Source organism: Marmota monax, unplaced genomic scaffold, assembly GCF_021218885.2.
Source record: "Marmota monax isolate L192 unplaced genomic scaffold, Marmota_monax_Labrador192_F-V1.1 WCK01_AAM20220418_F8-fsc00186, whole genome shotgun sequence".
Classification (NCBI taxonomy): Eukaryota; Metazoa; Chordata; class Mammalia; order Rodentia; family Sciuridae; genus Marmota; species Marmota monax.
The window spans coordinates 1279281-1304311 of NW_026694725.1; the positions used below are offsets into that span (position 1 = coordinate 1279281).

General features: G+C 45.3%; 1 protein-coding gene across 1 annotated transcript in view; it reads right to left on the reverse strand.

The window, feature by feature from the left end:
* Ano2 (anoctamin 2) overlaps positions 1-24559 on the reverse strand; it is a 331888-nt gene extending 307329 nt beyond the window's left edge. The window contains exons 1-3 of the mRNA XM_046424146.1: positions 24546-24559; positions 23983-24199; positions 22457-22783 (exon numbers count right to left, since the gene is read on the reverse strand). Of these exons, the coding sequence (XP_046280102.1) occupies positions 22457-22783; positions 23983-24199; positions 24546-24559 (558 nt within the window). The remainder of the gene's footprint in view (positions 1-22456; positions 22784-23982; positions 24200-24545) is intronic.
* Between the last annotated feature and the right edge of the window lie 472 nt (positions 24560-25031).

Sequence of the window (25031 nt, forward strand, 5' to 3'; positions counted from 1 at the left end):
ATACTTTTCCCCCTGGTGGTGAAAGGAGACAGCTATATTAACATTGTCTCGGGTGTTAAAACAAAATTGGCAATTCAAGTAAGTGTGAGATGATATTTTTTTTCTATACTCAAATAAGAGCTTCTTTATGAAGTAAATCATTACTGTAAAATTTAGATACATGTTGTTCAAATATGCATAAGTTTTCCAAAAATTTAATCAAATACCAGTTTTAAATAATTAATATTTAAAATTATTAAAAATGAACCAAATGGAAATTTTAGAACTGAAAAATGCAATGACTGAAATTATAAGTTTACTAGACGAGCTCAATAAAAGAACAGAGGCAACAGATGAAAGAATCAATACATTTAAAGAAATGAGTAGAAATAATCTAATCTGAACAACCCAGAGAAGCAAAGTTTAAACATTGCCAACATTCAAAATTTCTTTTTACTTTTATGACACAAAACTAATTGGCATGCTTACCTAATAAATACAGAGTAGATGTTTAATAAATTACTAGATAGGTGAACAGAACCTCAGAATCCTATTGAATAATACCAAAAACATCTAACACTAATGCCATTGAAGCTCCCGAAGGATGGAAAAATGAATACAGTACAGTAAAAAATATTTCAAAATACAATGGCTAAGAACTTTTTTAGTGAAAGACATAAACCTACAGACTCAAGAAATTCAGCAAACTCTAAAAGGCTGAATTCAAAGAAATCCTTGCCCAATCACATCATAATTCATCTATTGAAAACTAAAGACAAAGAAAAACGTCTTGAAAGTAGCAAGAGATAAACAATACATTATTTATAGGGAATATGATTTGGAATGACGACCGATTTCTCATCAGGAACTATGGAGGCCAGAAGGTAAGTAAAACATTTGAAAATGCTAAAAGAAAATAATTGTCAACTCTGAAGTCTTTACATCCAGACTGCTCAGATTAAGGAAAAAATAAGAAAATTATTGATAATACACTTGTTCTGAAAAAATGAAAATTCTTCAGACGGAAGAAAAATGTACTGAAAGGCAACTTAGAATATCAGGAATAAAGGAAGAAATACAAAAAAAATGGTAACTGAGAAAATAAAATATATTATTCTTTTTTATTTCTTTAAAATATGTTTGACAGTTGAAAAATAAAAATATAATACATTCTGATAGCATTTTCAACTTACATAACTATAATATATGAGGCAACTAAAGCAGGGGAGACTTATAGTAAGTTTTCTACATTCTACCTAAAGTAGTTAAGTATTTATTCTAATAGACTAAGAAAAAAATAAGTATATCTTTTATAAGTTGTAGGACATACCACTAATAAAATCATACATAGAGATGTATTAATAAATAAATTATCCAAGTGATCCTGACAATGCTCACATTTAAGAACTGGTAGACTACAGGAACCTTAACTCTAATTGAAATGCTGACTCATATTCACTTGTGACACTGAGTGAGACTCCAGCTTTAAGAGACACAGTGGATAACTTTGGCCTAGAAAGGGTGGACTATGATATGGATTGGAGGAATCATAGAGTTTAAGCAGTGAGCAAGTCAATAAAACTTTCTCTGTAGTATCAATACTTTTCTGTTCCTCATTCCCACAGTTCTTTCATTCCTCCTTCTCTCCCCAGGACTAGTAATCAAGGTTGGAGATCGGACATTTGCACCTCTGGGTTTCTAAGGATCACCCATGTTCCGTGTCTTTGATGGGAAAAGTTAAGGGGTTTTTTGTCTGTCTGCATTCCTGTTGTTGTGGGAAGAATTCACTTGCTATTTCTGTGCCTTTGTTTTCCCATCTAGATGATCAAAATGAAGATGAAAATAGGATCTCTGGAGATGACAGATGATTAATAGGAATTTAAAGTGAGATGATAACTAACATCTTACAGGGATAATATCCATCTCTAAAAACAGTATAGAAATTTACAGCAGTAACTCAGATTACTCTCTTTTGCAGAGAAGAGAAATCATTTCCCCTATTAATGATTTTTAACAACTGAATCTCAATGAAATCCCTTGTCTGAAAACCCAACTGGCTGGGATACACAGAGAAAAGATAGGAAGGTTTAAAAAACTATTCATTGAAAGAAATAATTCAGTAAGAGATCACTAAAGAAAAAAAACTCTAAATAATCCAAGGTTTAGACCTATAAGGAAAATTCAAACTGGAAATACACATACTAGAGCTCTCTTACCATAAATAAGGCATCAAAACATTGAAAATAAAAATCACCTGAAGAGTGACTGCAAAGCAAGAAGAGTGCTTAAGAATGAGCTTTGAAGAAGTCCAACAATTAGAAATCAGAGCAGAACAACTCAGCCCAGAGGAATCAACTAGAGAAGCTGTAGGGAAATCAGGAAAGCACAGTATCACGGGAGGTAGGCTTTCTAGGTGTGCTGGATGATGCTGAAGACTCACAGAAGCTGAGAACTAAAATGTTTCTGTTCACTTTAGCACCTACGAGAGGACCCTGATCATCTGTGCAAGAGCATCTGGGGCAGAGCGGTAGAACTGGAAAGTAGATAGGAACAGGCTAGGTGAGTGGTAATGACAGGGGAATTGTTAATAAGAATGACTTTGGAGAAATTCTGTCAGATATCCATACCTATTATAAAGTGCACTGATTAAGACGATGACGCATTGGCACAAATAAACCAATGGAATAAAATGAAGTGCAGAAGATGACCTACACAGAGAAAGACACCTGATTCCCGACAAAGGTAACTCTACAGAGCATTGAAAGAAAAAGGTCCTTTAATAAGTGATGTTGGATCAACTGGATAGCCAAGAGGGGCAACAATTAACCTTGACTCACACTTCATTTCACACAAGAAACACAAGGAGGAGAAGTCATCAGTTCTATGAGGATTATAGACCTACATGTAATGGTTAACCAATAAAAGTTCTGGAAGATAACATTAAAGAATAGATTCATGACTTGGATAGGTGATGATTTCTTAAACAGGGCACACAAAGCCCTAATCATAAAGAAAAAGACCAAGAATTTGGTCTAAAACAAAATTCTGTCCACCAAAAGACATAAGTGAAAAGGAAAATCGCAGAATGGAAATAAGATATTCATAAAACATGTACTTAACAAAGGCTTGAACAAGAATACATGAAGTACCCCTTCAAATCAATAAGGAAAAGGCAGATGAGCCATTTATTTAAATGGTCAAAAGACTCAAATAGGCAATGTAAAGGGCTGGGAAAAAACATGAAAGATTTTCATCTCATTATTCATTAGAGATACCACTATCAGACTGTTTAAAATTAAAATAACTGAAAATACTAAGTGTCTATGGGATGTGGAGACACTGGAACACTCATAAATATAAATTGGTATAAACACTTTGGGAACTGTTCAGTAGTGCCTACTAAAAGCTGAACATAAACTTACCATATGACCCAGCACACCCTTTAGAAATGCATTCACCCAGACATGTCAAAGAAGAGCCATAACAATGCTATTCATAATTGCCTAAAACAAGAAACAATCCCAATGTCCATCAACAGTAGAATGAATGTAGCACATTTTACTTACCCAAACAGCAAAATGCTATATAAACCACTACTATACACGATATAAATGAATCTCACACACTTAATGTTGAGGGAAAAAAAAACAGACCAAATACATACTGTATGTTTCCCTTTGTGCAAAGTTCAAAAGAGGAAAAGCTCATCTGTGATGCTGGAGGCCAGGATAGGCACCCAGGATAGGGTGGGTGACATGACTCGAAGATTCCGCAAAGTTTCAAGTGCCCTACCTCTTCACCTGGGTGGTAATTAAACACATAAGCACACTTAGTAATATTCACCAAGTTGTACAATTGCCATTGGTGCACTTTTCTAATATACATTGTACTTCAATAAAAGTTTTTTTTTTTAAAAGCCTAGATATGAAGGAGGGGAACATAAGTCCGTGAAAGCTGGAGAGGGTAGTAGGGTTAGAAGAAGGGTTTCTAAAAAAGAGATTGGGCATGACCAATGAAGCTGCAGCCCATAATCTATGGCCAAGCTGGGACTTCACAGTTCTCCCCAGCACAGAGGCCATGCCTAGTAACTGCTTAGCAAACCCAGGGATTGAAAAGATCATCTCTGGGTGACACTTCCAGTTAAGTGGACTGACAAATCTCTCTTTAATAGTCTTTTCTAACCCTACCTCAAAGGACTAGACACCTGTGTGATTAAAAAATTCTAATAACCCAGACAAATAGCCCATTTGATTTCCATCTTCAGAGAGGAAACAGAAGCAGCATTTGGGTGAACAGCTGCCTCCACAAATCACATGGCTCCTCAAAGACTGGGGATCTGAAGACTTCAGTCAGATAAGTCCATTACATAGGCTCTGCCTAATCCCCCAAAGCCTCGATTTCTATAAAATGGGAATAATAATTTAATAATAATTACTACCTATTTCACAGCAGTCTTTTTAAGAAAACACAAGTCTGCATGTACTCAGGTGACCAATGAATGTCCCCTTTCTCCTGCCTGTTCCCTGAGGAAGTAGAAGGTTCTTAGAAGAGAGAAGCAGCTCTGCTTTTACAGAGTTCTGCAAACCACGGATGTAAAGCTCCCTCCGATTCCAGACAACCGTTCTTAAAACCATGCAGTCTCTTGTTGTGGAATTTGCCAGTCTAGAGGACAGCTAATCCCTCTTCCTTTGCACAGCGGTCATTCGGATCGTTCACATGGGTCTCTGTGTTGCTCCATGAACTGGGTCACACACTTTTCCCAGATCAGGGGAAGCAGGACAGGGAGAGACGTGGACAGAGCAGCACAAGTGTGTGCGTCTGTGTTTCAGGCTGCAGCTGTTTATTTCCCCAGATGAATTTTAAAATCACTCCAAATTCATCAGCATCTTCTGAGGCACCCTGCTAACAAGCAACATGTTCTACACGGAGAAGTTGTGGTGGGCAGGAAGGAAGAGAACCGGGGAGGGGGACAGCAGGCGTGAATTCAGTTTCTAAGCCAGTTCCACCTGCCACCCAAGTTCTGACAGTCTCTCAGGAGCAGTGATCAACTCTCCTCACCCCCCAGCCTGGATCTCAATTTAATCATAGTCAACCAAGAGCATGGTGGGGTGGGGGAGTGGGGGACGGGACACGACTCCACCCAGCTTCACCTAGCTCTGGTGCAGGGTATAAAGTGTGGGAAAAGGCAGGCACAATGAGACAGCCCCTTGAAGACAGGGTTGTCTGGATCAGGCTTCCGTTTCCAAGTCCCTCGCCAACCCCAGAGACCTCCTTTCCATGCCTAATCCTTAGCACCCATCTAGAAGGCAGGGGAGAATTCAAAATGCTTTTGTGAACTTCAGTTACGGAACTTCTACAGGCCTCCATCTGTAAAATGAGACGTGAATTAAAGACTCTCAAAGGGCCCTTCCAACTCTGACTTTCTGAGTCATCAAGGGCTTTACAATAAAACAAAGTGGGGGTGGGGTGGGGGGCGAAAATGAACTCTCTCTTTTAGATAAAATGAGGGAAGCGTTCACTCTACCTCTTCATTTAACTTGTGGCCTCTGCCAGAATGGCACAGCCTTGGCAGGGCCCCTTCCCCACGATGGGTCCCGGGCGGGAAGTGACCAAGTACACAGCACAGCCCCCACCCCCTCATCTGGCACCAGGTCACTTCATCTGCTGACTATTTAATTAGAACTGGTGATGGCTGTTTGCAAGGCCAAGAGGGCAGGAAGGCGTCTCCTTGTTCTCTGCTCAGGAGAGCCAGAGAAAGCCGAACAGCTGGGACAGGTCTCCATCTAGGTCATTCCCCCGCTAGAAGCACTTTGGTGGCTTTTTGTGCTCATCAATTCAGACGTTCTCCTGGGGAAGGCCTTGGCTTCAGACAGGGTGGGGCCCGCTCGGCAGGGTAACTGGCTTTCCCCTGTCCCATCCCATCTCTATCCACATTTCCACCCAAGTAAGGCTGCATCGGTGGTTGCAAAAGGGACCTGGAGATGTTAACAAACCCAGGCAGGAAGTAACAATGAGCAGATTCAACCTGGAAAAATGTGGCCGATGCATCTGGGGATAAATAATCAGAAACACAAATACTCAGGTGGGAGGGAGATGCCTGGAACAGGAAGCAGCCAGACAGCATTTGGACAGGAGCTTGCAATGTGATCTAGTGACAAAGAAATTGCTGGGGGATTCGTGAGCAGGACGCATGGAGGTGATACCCCAAAGAGAACACGGAAGGAACAGGGGCGGAGCCAAGCAGCTGTTCTTTGCCTCTCTGGAGGCCAGGACCAAGTGGACCAAGAGGCTGAGATGGCAGCAAGAGAGGTCTGGGTCAGACTCTAGAAAACATAGGCAATACTATCTAAGGTGATGGAGATGTCCGAAGGCCTGGCACAGGGGCAGCCTATTTCAGAGGTGGATGGTGGGCAAAAAAAAAAAAAAAAAACCCTTCAGACATCTGAGGCAGAGGAGTGTGTGATTCTGCAGAATGTGGAGCACTGACAGGCTTCTAGATGCCCACAGGAGACAGGAGATGGAAGAACCCCAACCATTAGAAAACCCTGAAATTCAAGATGTGGGGAAAGTCACGTGACCTATCCTGAGTCCGAGAGAAAGCTGAGAAAAGAGCTCTGATCTGCAGACAGCCAGACTCTCCCCTCCCCACAGGAAGATATTTTCTTTTTTTTTTTTTTAATTTTTTTTTAAGTTTACTTTCTATATTCTTTATTTTATTTATTTATTTATTTTTTTTTATTTTTTATTGTTGGTTGTTCAAAACAGGAAGATATTTTCCAATCCTCCTGTTGCTCCATTGCCTGAGACACAGGAGCCTCAAGATGAAGCTCTTGAGACAAATCTCTACGTACATTAGACCCAGCGGGGCCAATCAAATACCTGCTATCTGACCTCCTCTTTGCCATCATATAGTTGCTCTGGAGGGATTTAGGTTAGACCTTAAGAAGAACTTCCCTCCTGAGTTTTGAAACACTGCATGAGTAAGCAAAACAGCCAGTTTGTAAGTCTCTATTTCTAGAGTGGGTTTATAGGCTGGATTGTGCTTAGAGTTGTATAAAGAGGAGGTACCCTCTTCAACCAAAGCACAGTAAGAAAGTCATAGTTTTACCTCATTTTAAACAAATTTGATACCTGAAAGTTCAGGTTCAAAAAAACAGATAAATCAGGTTGATTGATCATGAAAAAGGGACTCACTATAACAAGCTACATTAATACACTTTAATTTTGATGTGATTTTTTAAAATGGTGTTCTGCAAGTAAGCTAGACTTGTAGCTCAAATCAGGGAACAAAAAATGGATGACTTATCCAGGGGCCCAAAAATAAAAGATCTCTGTGATTCCAGGTGAGTCTTTCCTGAGACCACCCACCCTCCTGGGAAGGTGTCTGATGTGGGGTCTAACTTGAAGAAATTCCTAGGGACTCTAGAAAGAGCAAAGGGAAAAAGCAGCTGTCCTGCAGGCTGGGTCTCTCCGGGGCACCTGAGCAAGCAGGCAGGCTCTGGAGTCTCGCCCTAGTCCGTGAGCCAGGCCAGGAGAGGAAGGAGGAGTAAATAGCATAGAAGATCACGTCTAACTCAAGGGTAGGTCATCCTGGAGGCCAGAAATACAGACAAGTTTTTGATGGGGCTTTGGGTGTGAGATGAAGGAACTAGCTTCTAACATACCCCAGTGGGCGCTGTGACAAGCATTATCTCACTTCATCATTTGTTTCCTTAGCAAATATTAAGCTCCCTCTGTGTGATGTGCCAGTCTTCTTCAAAATAACCCAACCCAATTATTTTTACAGACAAGAAAACTGAAGTGATCTGAGACATCCTATGATTTGTACAAAGATTTGCATCACTTACTGGCTGAACTAGGATTCAGATTCAATCCAGCATTTGAATGGGGTTTTCCACCAGAACTTTCTCCTTCAGAAACCCTCCCTCGCTCCACCACCCTTGGTTCTAGTCATTACAGCAAGAGAGTTAAGATGTGTATAGATACACATACAGATATGGATATATGCACACAAACGCCAAGGTCTATACACACAACTTTCAATTACCCAAAACCATAGAGGTGACAGTACAGATAAGCCATAGCCTGGAGGGAATTACATTCTGCACTTGGGGGAGGGAGATCCCAGCATATCTGTGTAACTCCATCTGGCTTAGGCTCGGATTAATGACTGAATTAGCTTCCATTTCCCCAGCATCCTAGCAGCAGGAGGGAATGACCCAGAATGCAAGAAACAGGGGTAGATTAAGCACTTGCCCTCCGTAGTCAGCCCCTGCATGGAGAAAACCTGCATGTTTATGTGGGCCATCTTGCATGACCCCCCAGCAATTCCCTGCCACCTGTTTTCTTCTTTAAACACTGACCTCCCCGAATATGCCCTCCATGTGATCATCCTCTCCTTCATCCCAGGGCTCACATGAGCCTCTCGCACTTAAGGGGTGTTCCATGCTAAATACTGCCAGGTTGATAACGGCATTAGGTGCAATGTGAGCGGCTTATGGAAGCCGAGATAAAGCAAGGGGGGGGGCTCTCAAGGGCCATGACCCTTGCAAAAGGGAAGAGCCGGCCAACATGGTATGGTTTCCAGGACTCTCCTCCACCTGTCAATGCCTGATACACCATATACTGAAAGCTTTGATCCCTATTGGAAATGCAGCTGTAGCAACAGGGCCAGACTAAGGAGTCTGAACAAGAGACCTGAGCGTGCCCTGGAAGGAGGAGGGGAGCATAGAAGAGGGAGGCTGAGCACGCCCAGGACAAATGTCTCGGCCCCACCATTATCTCTCCTGATGCTCAAGGGCAGGACTGAGCAGGACACACTTCCAAGGATCATCCCAGCCCTGTTCCCAGTGGGCTGACATTCCACACTGGCTATTTTGTCCTCCCTGCCAGAGGCCCAAGGAGACTCTGGGCACCACACGACCCTGACACTTCACAGCACTGGGTGATCTCTCATGGCTTACAGTGTGGTCCCCAGCCTCGCCCTCCTGGGAACACTGGCTGCCTCTCACCCCTGCCAACTGGCTCCAGGTCCACACAGTTGTCTCAGGGGTAGTCCTGAGCAGATTGAGCCTCCCCACAAAAACAGCCTGTGGGTGATTAGAAGCTATTTGCAGAGATCCAGCAGCTCCTCACCCCACAATCTCCCATGGAGTCTGACTGGAGTGAAGGTCAGAATAACAGAGGGAACAAGCAAGAAGGTTTAGTAGAGAACAGTCTCCAGTTCAGAGCTCTTCTTTCTGGAGGAAGTGGAGTCCCCCTGCCAGAGAACCCCTGAGGACAAGCCAGGGGTGGTGGAGACCGCTCCTGACACAAGTCCATGGGAAACAGTGTCTGAGGATTTTTTGCTGAAGCATTTTATAATCAGATCAAGGAGACTGGACTGACGTGAACACTGCCATCATCAAAGCCATGACAACAGTAACCATCATGCCCCATGGAATTAGGTGCCGAAGGTAAATAGGGAAGGAGAGACGTGGAGAGAAAGGAAGGGTGGGAAGACAAAGAAGAACCCGCTAACGACCCTCAGTGCTAGACTTTGGTGACCCCAGCAGGTCACCAAATCTCTGTAACATTGGACCAGAGGACAACCTGTGCTGGGGCTCAGTTTACCCACAGGTCTCCTGACCACCAGCCCTTTTCCTCCTCTCTTCTGTCTTCCCCTGTCCTTTGTCACACCTCTGGTTCGGTTTTGCTGCCGTCAGCCCTCTCCTCCAGTGGGCGGCTGTACGGGGGCTGCAGAGGCTCCAAATTGTTATGGTATTTTCTCCCCTGATTGGAAAAGGAGATACGAGAACTAGGCCAGTGCTGCTACTGAAGAAGTAGGACTAGGAGAGGGTGCACGCTGAGAGACGGGAGCAACCTGCTGAGCACGGCTAAGGAAAAGACAAGAGGGGCTCCCTTTCCTTTGGAAAGCATTCCCACCAACCCCCACACCTGGGACCTCTTCCTTCTAGAACAACTCCGCAATGCACTGTCTTTGCTAGAGGTTATGTTTGCGTCGATTCAATAATATCGAGTATGTATTATGTGTCAAACACTGTCCCCCAAAATTAATACAATACAATCCCTATCCTCAGAGTCTTCAGTCTATCCAGGGACAAGCATGGCTATAGATGCGGTACTAAGCATTTTGGGGAGGTTGCCCAGCTGTGAAATAAGGACAACAGATTATGGACAGGTACAACATAGTATCAAATGTTACTAATAAAATCATGAGAAAGGAAAGTCTCTTTCCAATTATCCTGCAAAGATTGAGTCTCAGTTTGATGGCAAGGCCTCTAAGACATTAGCTAAGCTCCTTAACAAAGAGTGAACAGGCTCCAGCCTCAGACCCTCTACAGCCAACAGTGTCTGGCTAGAAATCAGCAATGTCATTTGCCTCTGTGTGTTTATTTTTGTAGTCATTGTCTACTTATCATCCAGTGATATGGGTTCTTCATTGTTTGGTTTTTTTTAAAGTACTCAGAATTGAACCCAGAGGTACTTAACCATTGAGCCACAACCTCAGCCCTTTTAATTTTTTTTGTTCGAGACAGGGTCTTACTGAGTTGCTTAGGGCCTCTCTAAGTTGCTGTGATTGGCTTTGAACTTGTCATCCTCCTGGCTCAGTCACTGTGGGTTTTCCATTTCTGATAGACACAATATTCCCTTTCAAAACAAATTTGTTTCAAAAGTGAGCCAGATTAACAAAAGTATTCAGCAAATAATGGTACAGACAGTAGCAAATGGCTATGCCTAAAATCATGACACTGGTAAGCAACGATATTCAAAATCAGAATGATGGGTTCCAAATTGCTGAAAATTGTAAATCCTTTTTCTCAGGAAACAGAGAAAGAAGCAATTAGAATATGTGTCTTGAATAGTTAACTCTCTGTTGGTGTTTCTCTTGTTTCCCAACTGGATGGTGTGCCTCCTCCTTTGGGGATGCCTAATCCATTCATTAGACAGTTTCATTCATTCCGAAAATGAAGAAAAGTCAACTCAGCTCCTAGGGTGGGAAAAAATGGAAAATTAAAGCACAAAGGAGAACAGGGTGAAGGAGCCAACTTGGGTCTATTTTATGACACTTTATAGTTGATGAAGTATTTTATCCTTGGAAGGTATTGGCTACTGATCTCAGGTAAGAAAATGGACCCAGCATGGCTAAGAACCTTACACAAAGACATCAGCGAAGCCAGCTCTTCACTCTCCACACCTGAAGTTCTTCCTACTGTGTCACACTGCTGGAGAAGTCCAGGTGTAGAAGGACAGAAGTCACCTCCCAAAATAACCACTCGTTCTTGAATCTTCCGCAGCACAGCTGGGACACCCAGACCCTACTCACAGGCCGTGGTCTGGGCGCGTCCTTCCCAACTCCACAGTGCATAGTGAGAACAGTACATAGCAACACACACAACACTGTAACCACGGATGGGCAGTGAGTTTATGGAGCCAGCAACAAACCCATGCAAACTCCAAGGGCCCCGGGGTTTCTGTTCTGAAGCCTTTGGGGGCCCCTGTGTTTGCATCTGACAACAGAAAACAAAACAACAGAACAGCACACTGATCAAATCCCACCCCTGACTTCCTATTCCTGAAAAGGTGCTAAACCCCATAGGCCTTCTCTGAGGCCTGAGCAACCTCGACCCCACAAAGGCCTGTGGATGAGCTAAGAGCTCTGAGGGAAGGAAGGAACACAGCTTGGACAGAAATAGCCTCAGACAGACAGACCGCAGCCCTTGACACCAGAGAATAATCCATTCCTCAGTGGAAACCCAGCGATCACCTCGTCCAGACCTGTCTCTGACCCCTGCACAGCTGGGCTGGATAGAGAGTCCAGCAGCTGGCCACATCAGAGTGGAACATAGCAGATGAAACTGCCAAACCCTCAACGCCCCAGGACTGGGGTTCACATTCTGGGAGGCATCAGAATGTGCAGGATTCTCTAAGAGCCATGAATGACAATGTCTATCAATCTTGCTGGGAAGATTTACATATCCTCTGATTTTATTTTAATTTTTATTTATTTATTTATTGGTAGCGGGGATTGAACCCAGGAGCACTTAACCACTGAGCCACATCCTCAGCCCTTTTTATTTTTTATTTTGAGACAGGGTCTCAATAAGTTGCTTAGGGTCTCTCTAAGTTGCTGAGGCTGGCTTTCAACTTTCGATTGATCCTCCTGTCTCAGCCTCACAAGCTGCTTGGATTACAGGCGTGCACCACCTTGCCCAGGTATATCCTCTGATTTTAGCTGAATCCCTGAGCAATTCAAGAGGGAGGAGGGAAGGCAGGTTCTCCAAAGTGCACCTGCTCTGTTCTGTACACAGTGACGTGGCTGACTCTGCCTGCTTTCTTCCTTTTACCTCCATTCTAACATCAGTTTGTTTTCTCTTACAATCACAGTACACAGACAAGGGAAGGCTGGAGTACATTAGGTGACCCATAGCTTGTGTTGGTGGCCTGGATGTAAACAGAAGCATTATCGCCCCTAGAGATAATGTCACTCCACAGCAACACTCCAATCCATTTGCCCCTTTGTTCATCTAGAACAGGAGTCAGCCTTTCAAACAGCATGCATCGTTCAGTGCTGTAGGTCACAGAAGGGCAGAGCAAGGGGCCTTGGAGACACACAGAAGATAGCAGGACACCCACAGGTCATGGTGTTCCTCACTAAACCCTTTACAAAGAGCCTTAAAATAGCAATATGCTTAATTCCAACATTCAAACAAGAAACAACTTAGAAAAATCTATAAGAATATGTGATCAAAAAAAAAAAAATCACAACCTGAACTAAGTTGTGAAGTTAAACATAATCAGCCAATTCCACATCTTTTCCATGAATGTTCTTTCCCTTCTCCACTCTCCTTCTTCACCTCTATAAGTACTTACTGGCAGACAAGGAGTAATAGCCAGTGGGTGGCAGAGCAGAACCTGGAACCTGCATATCCAGTGCTCAGCTCACTCTCAGAATGGGTCCAGTCATAGCAAGGACCAAACCACAAGTTTCCAAGTGCAGATAGTCATGCTGGCCCAGTGTGGCAGCTGTAGTGAGTAGGAGCTCAGCTGATGCCAAGTGACCCACAAACCAAACCCCTGCAGAGAGACAACTCAGGAGCCTTCTCTGAGCCAGGCAGTTCCCAGACAGAAGCTGGGGTTGTCCCCATCTGGTCTCTCTTCACAGGCAGTCAGGCAAGACTGCCACCAACTGTCTGAGGCCTCTCCTAGGTTTTGCGAGATATGATCAAGGGTCTCTATTTTTGAGCCATGGAACCCTAGGACAGACAGATGGAACACATGGACCACTTCTCAGAAAGCTTTTAAATGTATAAAATAGCCATGAAAGCTAACAAAACAAAATTTGTACTTATCAAAATTTTAACAAATTTGTGATAGAGTAATATGCTTACTTCTTTATCAGTGCATTAAATAATAAGACCTAGCAGCACATCTAAGAAGTGTCCTAATTTGAAAGTAGAGGAGAATGCAAATGTTTTTGAAGGTATGTGCAATGACTACAATATGACAAATCTACATGTCACTTCCATAGGTGACAAAATCATAGACACTTGAAATACTATAGGATTTTGTCTACATCCTCATTTGTGATAACTGCTAAATTTTAGTTAAATGTTAATGAAAATAAAGATGCAGTTTCCTACCATCCAAGTTTATGAATTCTACCCCTGAATTCTATTCACAAAAATCATTAAGATTTAAGAAGCCCTGTTGCTGCCACATTGGTCCCAGGGTCATCAGTGACAAGATGAGCAGGAGTAGCAGTGAGACCTTTCCTGCAGTGAAGGGGCACTTAAGGCTGAAGCAGCCCCAAGCACCACCTTCGACATCTATCAAACACCAAACAGATCCACCGTGTTTATCTTCACACCAGAAAGGGCCAAAGACTCTGCCACACCCCACAAACACTTCGGCTAAACCCTCTAAACGTGCATGGTCTACACTGGCATCTCAGCATGCTGAAGGTGATCAGATAAGGACAGGGAACACAGTCCAAATTCCCCTCTGTGGGGACCCCCAGCATCTGGGGTAGGGACAAGGAAGGTGATTTAGCCAACAGCTCTAAGGCAGGGTCAAGACCTCCTCGAGTCACACCCCCCCACACACACTCCCAGGATTCTCTCCACAGCACTTTTAGACCTCATCATGTGATTCTCCCCTATCAATTCGGCCTCCCCTTGAAGACAGGGACCATGTCTCTTTTTCACTTCTGTGTCATCTCCCAGCCCAGCACCTGGCACCTAAGAGGTGCTCCATAAATCACTAAAGCAGAAGAAAGCAAGCCCGAGAATGAGCCTGGCAGGTTCCTCCTGGTAGCGCTTTCTCGTTCCTTTGCCATTGTAACGACTGCCCAAGAAGCCTCAAAGACCTGGAATTTTCAGGTGACAAAGCAGGACTTCTTTCTAGATGTGTGTCTCAGAGCCCAAATCATCCAGTAATGCCATGAAGAAGAATGATTGGCAGGACTGAGACCAACTGTTCCCAAGTCTCTCTTCACCTACTACAGAGGCTGCTGTAAATGCATGTGGGAAACAGGAATGATACTCAAGATATCTGACAACCAGCACAGCACATAGTTAAGGCAAGAACAGGTCCCAGTCACCAACACCCAGTGTGGTCATAGCAGGAACACCAGGGGATACCAGCTTTGCAGGAAGGTAATAACTGAGCTACAAGGAAGACCGACCTAATAGAAGGAAGTTAACTCCCTTGACTAATGTGCTTACATAGGCTTCCTATCATCAATGGTTAATTTGATTAAGGCATTAACTAGCACCATGACCACATGCAAGTCGTATCTTCTCTCTGGATTTCAGTCCCCACTCTCTGATGAAATTGAAAAAAAATTTACCTCAAACCTTACAACTCTAGGGCACTGTGATCCCATTTTTCTCATACGTATCATGTATCTGTTACCAGACAGACCCTGGTAACAGGAAAATCAGAAAAACACACAGCCAGTAGAGAAGGGACCCAGGCCAGGTCCCTTAGCAAGACAATTGTGACTTCACTGATCTATGCCCTCTGGGAATCACAGGATGGGACACGGCAAATCAAAGCCCAGAAACTTCCTTTTATCCCCTTTTGAGGGATCCTGCAGACCACCAGAAATGCCCATCCATAAGTGAAAGATGATGGACATAAAGGACTTGAAAAGGGACCCACACTGCCTCTCTTTGCCTGCTTTTCTCGACTAGACCCAAGTGCCCAATTCCATTCAATTCTTGGACAATGCTTATTTATCTCCATGGCAGAGTGAGTGGACAGGCCAAACACCCCTCAGGTGAGTTATTTTAAGCAAATGTGAGGAGTAGGAGTTGGAAGAGCTGGTTTCAAGGCCCAGCCACGCCTTTCTCCAGCTGGATAAAGTACTTCCTTTCCCTAGACCATGGGAAGGATCAATAGCTGCTCTACTTACCTCAGTGGATTTGCTAAAGTGAACAAATGAGAAGATGGAATGCTTGTTTATATCATCATCATCATCATCATCATCATCTCATTAGAAAAGGAAATAGATACTTACCCAGGTTTGGGGGACTTGACCCCTTCCTTTCTTTCTCCTGCCTCCCACCCCAGGCTGCCCGAGTCCTGCCCTCTGAAACCTGATCCTGCCTGCCCACCTGTGGCTCAGCTCTCAGCTCTGTGGTCCCAAGGGCAGGGCGACAGGGGCTGTCTTTGTTGTGTTACTGAAGCTCCCTTGGGGTAGAAAATAGATAGTTGAGAAGCCCAGAGCTCTAGATGCTGCTTGGGGGAGGGAGGTTAGTGGGACAGGAACACATCCAAGACCAGAAGGAAATCATCACGTTCTCCCTAGTCATTAGGGCATGTTAACAGCAGTGTGGCTGCTACCCATACTCACAAAAGTGTGGCAGCCGTCACCAAGGAGCAGTGTGGACTTAGCATCATTATAAACTCACGTATCACTTCCCCTGCCTTTACTATGGCCCCTCCACCCCACTCCTGAGGAGCACAGAGACTGATTTTATATGGCGTCAACGCAGGCCTCGGGACGCCCATCCCATAGAAATACAGCACTGCCCTCACTCCAGCACCCAATGGTCTGCTTTCTGTGGATGCCCCAGGCAAAACAATGGGCATGAAGACTCCAGGGGATACTGTCACCCTAAAAGACAGAACATCAGGTTTTGCTAAGGATTCGAAGTCCTAGTTTCCTCTAGAAAAGCAAAGTCAAAGCAAGAATTGGGCATTCTAAGAGGAGGACCTGGTTAGACATGAGCTCTCTAAGAACCTGAGAGACAGAGGCAACTCTAAGGGCTGCACCCAGGAAGCTGTTTATTATACCACATAAGGGGAGATGTGCCCAGATTGGCCTGGTGCTTCTGAGAGGCCACAGAAACCTCCAGTAGGCCAAAAAGCCCAGGGCCTGGTAGTTCACTGCTCTGGCACTATATGCTTTTCTGGAAAGGGAGGGCAAGGTATCGCATATCTCCTCCTTTGGAAAAATAGCTCCTGGCCCCTGCAGAGAACCTCTGTGGATTTTGGGGAAGGAGGAATAGGAAACTCCTACAAAGAGCCTGGCAACTCTCCCTGGGACGAGAAAAATCCAAGGAGGTCTGAAGCTCAGATGAGATTCAAATCCCAGATGGATAACTTAGTAGCAATGTTACCTTGGCCAAGTCACTTAGCTTCTCTGAGCCTCATCTCCTTAAAAAGACTGTAATAACACCTACGTGTAGGATATGCGTGAAGACTAATTGATCAAATCCAAGTAATAGCAAAAATGTGTCTTAGGAAGCACACAGAAGATAGTAAAGTCAATTTCCGTCCTTAAAACCACACATTAAACTTGTTTTAGTCACCTTTTTCACTGCTGTGAGTAAAGGACCCACCCAGAACAATCACAAAGGAGGTTTCAGAGGTCTCAATCCATACACAGCTGACCTCATTTCTTGGGACTGGAGGTGAGTCTGAACATCACGGCAGAATAGCATGGTGGAAGGAAACAGCTCACATGTTGATCAGAAAGCAGAGCGAGAGCTCTCCCTTTGCCAAATATAAATATATACCCCAAAGGCACGCCCCCAATGACCCACTGCCTCCAGCCACATCCCACCCGCCTTCAATTACCACTCAATTAATCTCATCAGGTGATTAATTCACTGATTGGGTTAAGGCTCTCATAACCCAATCATTTCACTTCTGAACCTTTTTGCATTGTCTCACACATGAGCTTTTTGGGGGTCAATTCACATATAAACCACAACAAAACTCTAAAGACAGAGAATTTCCCAAAGTTACTACCACCTCATTCCAAAGACCCTAGAGGACAGATGGTCCTATCAGCTGTTTAATCAGGTATAGAAAAGTGTTCCTGGAAAGGAGGTGAGAATGGGCGTGATGACAGAGGTCAAGAAACAGAGGCTGCTGGTTTTAAGAAAGTGAGATGCATTCCTTGGACTCAGTGCAGTTATTTGGGTTGAGGTGAGAGATGCCCAGGCTGTGCCAGGTCTACAGAGTCAGGATCAGGTGTTAGAGACAGTCTATGATTTGGGGGAGGGGTTTCCTTTCTGCTGAGAGAAGGATTTGGGTCCCTCCTGGCTTCCCACCTGACTCCAAGTGGGGAAGGAGAGCTTAGCCTCTTGAATGGAGTGTGGTCCTGGGGCCTCCCAGCTGGCATATTGTCCTCTCTATGCCTGAACCTGCTGAAATAACCCATGTGCCTGCTGCAGATGCCAGACCACACCACACAATGCCAGCTTCTGCTGTCAGTTCTCTAACGCCCAAATCCCAGGAACGCTAACCCTGAACAGGTGCGCACCTGGCCTCCTTTTCATTCCCAGTGTCAAAGACCTTACTGCCCGAAAAGATGGAATTGTGAACCATGCCTGCTGGAATTCTAGGACCTAAGGGCAGGGGAAGTTCATGCCTCAAAGTGCACAAACACCTCTCCTGTCCTCCCACATGCATGGCACTGTGCCTTGCTCTGGAGGTTCCCCCACCCCGGGTGGTACCCATGCATCTGAGCCTCTGTCTCTGTCCTGCTGGCTCTTTGGGTCAAGGCAGGAGGTTTGGAAGACAGTGGGAGGAGGTGGGAAGGTCAGACCTCCCAGAGCTGTCACAAGAGGCCCATTAAGCTCACCCTCTCTATAGCCCCAGCAGGACAAGAGGAGACTCACTCTGGAAGCTCAAGCCTGAGCACACCTCCTGAGTTGCTTAAACTGGCCTCCCATTTGGAAGGGCTCAATTATATAAACTGGTAGTAAGTAAGGGTTCAAGTGTCTTTGTCACTCATAAGCATTTCCAGGGATGTCTCCAATGAAATTCTAATCAAATGGTCAAAACTAAGAAAATATCGAGGGACACTGTAGCATAGTCATCTGATAAAATACAGAAACATCTTTAAAATATGAATGCAGACAATATCAATACGTGGAAATATGCACAAAGAATGAAAAACTAAAACACCAAAGGAAAGTACACACCAATTGTCCTCCTGTCAAAAGCTTGCCCAGATATCAACCAGGGTTGGAAATGAATTCTGAAATTCAAAGTTTGGTGGGTGCAAAATTATTTTGACCTAAAAGGCTAAGTGAATAATTTTTAATGTGTCTCTGACAGAGACCCATTTCCTCTCCATTTGCCTTAAAGTCAAAATGAAATCAGAGCCTACAACCGCCCCGCCCAAAAGGTGGGGAGTCCCAGCTGAGCAGATAGGGCTGCACCTGCTCATCAACTGTTGCCAGCTGCAGTCAGGCAAAGTCCCCCTCCCATGCCCCCACCGCTGCTCAAGGCCAAGGCCAACCCCATTGACATAGAGAAGAATTGTTGAGAACTTCACAGGCCCCAGCTGATGGATCCCCAAACAGTGTTTGGCACAAAGACGGTGCTGAGGAAGGGAGGGAAACCAAGAAAATCATGGAATGCCAATCCTGAAGGAGGTGACAATCCATTTTCAGCTCTGTTTGGGTTGACACATCTAAGCTCCCTTTACTATTAGGAAATGACTCAGTAAACTCCGGTGGCTGCAAACTGCTTTCCCATTAGAGATAATGGATGGGACGTACATGCAGAATGTGAAGTGTCTGAAAATCACAGTGCTGAGAGGAAAAAAGGAAACAATAAGCTATAAAACAGAGTGCTTTTATGTAAATTTAAAATACATACAGTTCTGAGAAACTGTCACCACTAAAAGGAGCCTAAGAGAACATGACTGCTAAATGTAATGAGGTGTCCTAGCTGGCATTCTAGAATAGAGGAGAGTTTGTTTTAAAATTCAGGAGCCAGGCATGGTGTAATCCCAGCAACTCAGGAGTCTGAGGCAGGAGGATTGCAAGTTCAAGGCCAGTCTCAGCAACTAAGGGAGACCCTGTCTCAAAAATAAATAGGGTTGTAGGTATGGTTCAGTGTTAGGGGGCCTCTGGGTTCAATTCCCAATACCATAAAATAAATAAAAATAAGAAACTAAGGCAATATGTACAAAGCATGGATGTTAGTTAATTATAATGTATCAGTATTGGTTCATTAATTGTAACAAATGATCCATACAAATAAATGTAAGATGCTAATAAGAGAGGAAACTGGGAACCAGGTAGGTGTATAGGAACTCTCTGTACTATTTCTTTTCTTCTGTAAAAATAAAACTATTCAAGGTAATAATGTCTATTTTTAAGATGAAAAACAAAATTGCATACAGCAATAACAGTTCTATACATTTTCCAGAACCATGATGCACTGGAATGATTGCCTGTGGAGGGAGTGGGCAGCAAAGAGTAAGGGGAATGTTACAGAAACAAGCAGTTCCTCTGCAGATCAGCAATAATAATGTGCCATGGTCAAGAAGGACAATTAACTCTTCACTGTGAGGTTCCACTACCATCATAATAATTACGAGGAGGGGCCTGGGGAGACTGCACAACCTGGAACCCTCATAAAGGAGAAGCGTTTAAGTGGGCCTTGAAGTCAGAGGTGGGAGCTGGGAGGGAGGAGCCCTGAGTGGTCATACACAAGAAACAACAATCCAGGACATGATACATGCCCCCTCTAACAATAGTCAGCCTCAGAGCTACCCTGTGCCCTCCCGATTCCCAGCCAAAGCCAGGAATATCCAGGAGCAGCCAAAGTGAAACATGCTAGAGAGCAGGGAAGACCAACAGAGATGCTAGCAGAAATCGTGAGAGGGACCAGGACAGACCCATTTGAATTTTAAATTTGTAGTATAAACATATCCCCCATATTGAATAGGGCATATTCATAATAACTTAAAGAAGTTATTCTTTTTTGTGGGGCGGGGGGCACCAGGGATTTGAACTCAGGGGCACTCGACCACTGAGCCACATCCCCAGCCCTATTTCGTATTTTATTTAGAGACAAGGTCTCACTGAGTGGCTCAGCATCTCGCTGTTGTTGAGGCTGGCTTGAAACTCATGATCCTCCTGACTCAGCACCCCAAGTCGCTAGGATTACGGGCATGCACCATGGCACTCTGCACGAAGTTATTCTTTGTTGTTCTGAAATTCACATTTAACTAGGCACCATGCATTTGCATTCACCAAACCTGGCAACTCTAACAATAACACTGACTCATTGTTACTAAACATTGTTATCTAAATACTTTATTTAGTTGTCTTGTCTCAGCTTCCTAACAACCCAGTGAAGAATGTATTATTCCCTCTTTACAGACAAGCAAACTTCAACTCAAAAGGATCATGTAACCTAGCCAAGGTCCCAGGGCTGATAGAACATATATCATCAGCCCTCAGAGACCACCCTCTTGAGCATGACACGTGCCATTTTCCAACTGAGCCCTGAGCAAAGCCTTGACCTCCACTTCCTGAGACCCCACAATAGGCAGATAGACTGCAGTTCCCACAGAGGTGGTGGGAGCCAAGAGCTCTTTGCAGAACCTCAGAACATACCACTACCTTGAAGAAACCTCACCAGAACTCCAAATGGAGGCACCAAATAAGCTTTGGGTTTCAAAAAGTAAAAATCAGCAACCCCACAGCGAGAGAGCCCACTCTGCCTACTGGAGGGAATGCCAACCCCAGAGGAGCATCTCCTACCTGAGAGGTCTGGATAAGCAACAGAGGTTGGCACCAAAAGGACATGAGCCCAGATGCATGACATCTACCAGGGGACAGAGAAAGAAAGGAATGATCTCTGGGGGTCCCTCCCAATTTGAGGATAGTATTAACTTGAATCTTACAAAATAGACTTCAGATGAGAATAACAGCTGAACCTTAAGCATAATACCTTTTAAAATAATTATAATGAGCACTAATTGAGTACCTACTATGTACAAGACATTGGGCTAAATGTTTTCATTGCCCCATCTAATGGTGAGAGATGTAAAAACCACCATTCAGCAAGGCATCCATTATTTTGCAGATAAGGGGACTGAGACTCAGAGAAGCCACTCATTTATTCAACTAACATTTATTAAGCATCTTTCTATGTGCCAGACCCTGTCTTAAGTGCTGGGATGTAGCAGCCAACTAAACAAGATCCTTTCTTCTCTGCTTTCATGGAGCTAGTGGAGACATAGATAGATAGATAGATAGATAGATAGATAGATAGATAGATAGATAGATCATGTTATTTTAAATAGCAGGGATAAGTGAGGTGAAGAAAAATAAAGCAGGACAAGGGACAGAAAATGACAGGAGTGAAGATATGTCATCAGGGGTACTTAGGGAAGATGTTTGGAAGGAGATAAGATTGGAGCTGAGACCTGAAGGGAAGGATGAGCATACACAGATCTGGACAGAGGGGACCCCCAGCACAAAGACAAGGCAAAGATAACCTAGCCACAACTGAGAAAAGGCTGGTGGCTAGGAATAGAGTGTGGGTCGGTGAAACAGGTAAGTGAGGGATTTGGAGGAAATAACAAAGACAGATCATTTTTAAACCATCAGTGTGGATAAATGGATGGACAAGTGGATGGATGGATGGGTAGATGGAAAGAAGGAAGAATGGATATGTGGGAGAAAGAATTTCCATGGATTCTCTTGGACTGTCTGCTGACCAGAGGTGATGTATACATAGCTGACAAGTCGGTAAAATATGTCCTATCAGTTCCCCAGAATGTCCTCAACAGCTCCTTCGGGGAGCCAGAATTGACACTATCCTTAGTAAAGGAGATCCCTTTATCTCCACAGAGGAATTTAGACCCAAAGTTCAGCAGGAAAACCAGGTCTTCATCCCAAGGAAACATTATGGAGAAGGCTACCAGATGAGGCCTTTAGGAGAGAGATTGCAGAAGCAGAGTCTTGCCTTCAGTCTGTAACCAGGCCAAATCCCAGGGAGGAGACTGGTACACCAGGGCCATCCCACTGCCACCTGGAACCACCTAGGCAGCAATACCAAGACCTTGGGCAAGAAAATCTGGTTTTTCCAGGAAAAAAAAAAAGAAAAGAAAGAAAGTGCCATCTTCCAGGACAAAGCCAAGGCTCCCTGCAGGTGGCACTGACTACCAAGAGCCCATCCGCCCAGAGGCTCTTGCCTTGGACAGCCTCACCTCCAAGTCCTTCTCAAGCTCCAGCCCAGCAGCCATCAGGTTGTGCTCAAACTCCTCCCGCTGCTCCCTCTTCTCCTCTTCCAGGGCATGGAGTGGCCCCAGCTCAATGTCACCGGGGCCCCCAGCGTGGTGTTCCTTGTTTGTCTCCCCATTGGAGATGACAGCCAGCGAGTGGCCAGGGGAGCCTTGGCCCAGGTGTGCCCCGCGTTTCCGGTAGTGGTAGGTGAGCACATAGTCCACCTTCCTCTGGTTGTCGTGGAAGTGCATGCGGCTCAGACGGGCCTCGGAGGACACAGGCTCGTTGGCATCTAGGTAGTTGTTGATGACCTGGCCAGAGAAAAAAGGACAGGGATTGTGAGTTCCAGTGAGTAAGGGGATGAGTGTGGAGTCAGCTACCCTTGTGCTCAAGACAGGGAAGTAGACTAGGAAGCAAGTCCCTCAGTCCCAGAGGCCCTGACCGCCCCAGTGCAGGAACACAGCAGCCTGAGACCATCTGTCACACAGCCCACACAGCCCTCCACCCACACGTCTACAGTCTGGACATCAGTGCTTCACACACACTCCACCATCCTCGAACACAGATATCACCTCCACAGACTGCACACCTAGCAGCAGCAGACCCCAGCACATCCACACTGCCCCCCCACCCACACACCCACTCCTGCATGTGCACACAGTCACCTCCACCTACATCCCCCTGCACCGCCACTTCTGCACACATGTGAAGGAATCTACAAATACACGCATCTCCCCTCCACGTGTGCTGTGACACACCCACACACACTCACCTCCCTTCAGATCTGCACACTGGCCTGCAAACACTCCATGCATTCACACACGGAGAGAATACTCACAGGCAGGTTCTCTGGATCCATTGGAACAAAGGCCAATTTCTAGTCACCTGCCCCCCCCCACAGGAATTCACTCGACACTCTGCCCTTCACAGGCCCACATCCTCTTCTTCTTCCTCCTTTTCAGTCACTGGTGAGGACCCTGTCAATGACAGCAGCCAATGACAGCAGCAGGAGGAACTGGCTCCTTCTCTCTTCCACTCCAGACTGGGAGGTGGAAAGAAGAGGAGGAGAGAGAACAAGGCGGAGCGGGGCTGAGACCTGCCTCCCTCCCTTGGGTGTTTCCCTGTTTTTTTACTGGTTTGATACCCAGCTGCCTCTGCAGCCACCTGAGAGGTCACCCAGGCAACCAGATGAAGTGCCAGGCGCAGGGGAGAGGCTCAGAGTCACAGAGGCAGAGAAGACAGGTTCCTCAGGCCTATGGGAGGAGAGCCAGGGTGTCTGCAGACTGACAGGTGGGATCACCTGGCCTCCCACACCTCCTTTCTGGACCCTCCCCTAACCAAGAGAATCACTGTTGCTGGGAATTACCTCACTTAGAGGGAGGAGAGAAAAGGGCCCTAATAAAAGCCCAGGGTCTCACACAGGTACACACAGCAGCCCCAGCTGGAGGATCCCCCAGGTGAGAAGCTCTCTTGGGGCCTCTGTTGGGGTGGGCCCACTCCCAGTACTCACAGAGCTGCTGTGGGGGCTTTCTCCACCAGAGGCCTGGCCAGAGTCTCTGCTGGAACTGCCCTGTGGATTCTGGGTCTGGGGACCTGGCACCTTGAGGTACTGCTGTCCATTTTGGGGGCCCTGGCACCCTCTGACCCCTGTCCGAGGGCTCAGCCTGCGTGGAGAGCCAGGGAGCAGAGGGAGATCTGTGAGAGGGAAAGACAAAGTGACAAAACAACTTCAGATGAGGGGAAATGCAAGATATTGAGAAACTGAGGCACTGGGGAGGAAAACCACCCACGGCCCTAAGAAAATGGCTCATGTTGTCTTACAGCCTTAGTGAACCAAGTTCACATTGGTTACAGAGGAGTAAAATGAAGTAGGAACACACACATACACACACACACACACACACACACACACACACACACCTCAAGCTGCCATCAGGAGCTCCTTCCAATCATATCTCTTCTCTGGGGACCAGGAGGCAGTGTGCACGCAAAAGGGATGGAACCCCAGGGCCTGGTGCTTGTTAGGCAAGCAGTCCACCCCTGAGACACTGTCCTTAATTTTTCCTTTGGAACATGGGTTTGGCCATGGTGTCCACTATCTGGGACAAGAAGAAAGAGGTGGCATTATCAGGCAAGCAGTATCAGGGGAGGGGTTCAACTGTGTGAATTGATGACAATGGCTTAGGCCTTAGGGCTTCACCCCAGGAAAGCAAGGCCAGCAGCACACCCCCATGGAGAAAGCAAGGACACACAAAGGGTGGGTCTACTTGGGGCAGAGGCATCCTCTGGATGGGGGCCATCCTCCACAACTCTTGATGGGTCCTCATGGACCTGCTGCTGCCTAAGCCAAGACCTCAGAGGCCCACAGTCCTTTCTCAGCCCTCCCTGAGTAAGCTTTCCAAAAATCCATAGTGAGAGAACAGGGCTTTTTCAGAAAATTCCTGATATTGCCTCCTGGAGGGAAAAGACCCCTATAGGAGACAGAATTGTGGAATGTTAGAAATGGAGGGGATGAGAGATTAAACACTGCAGCTCCACTTTGCACAGAGGAGACATGAG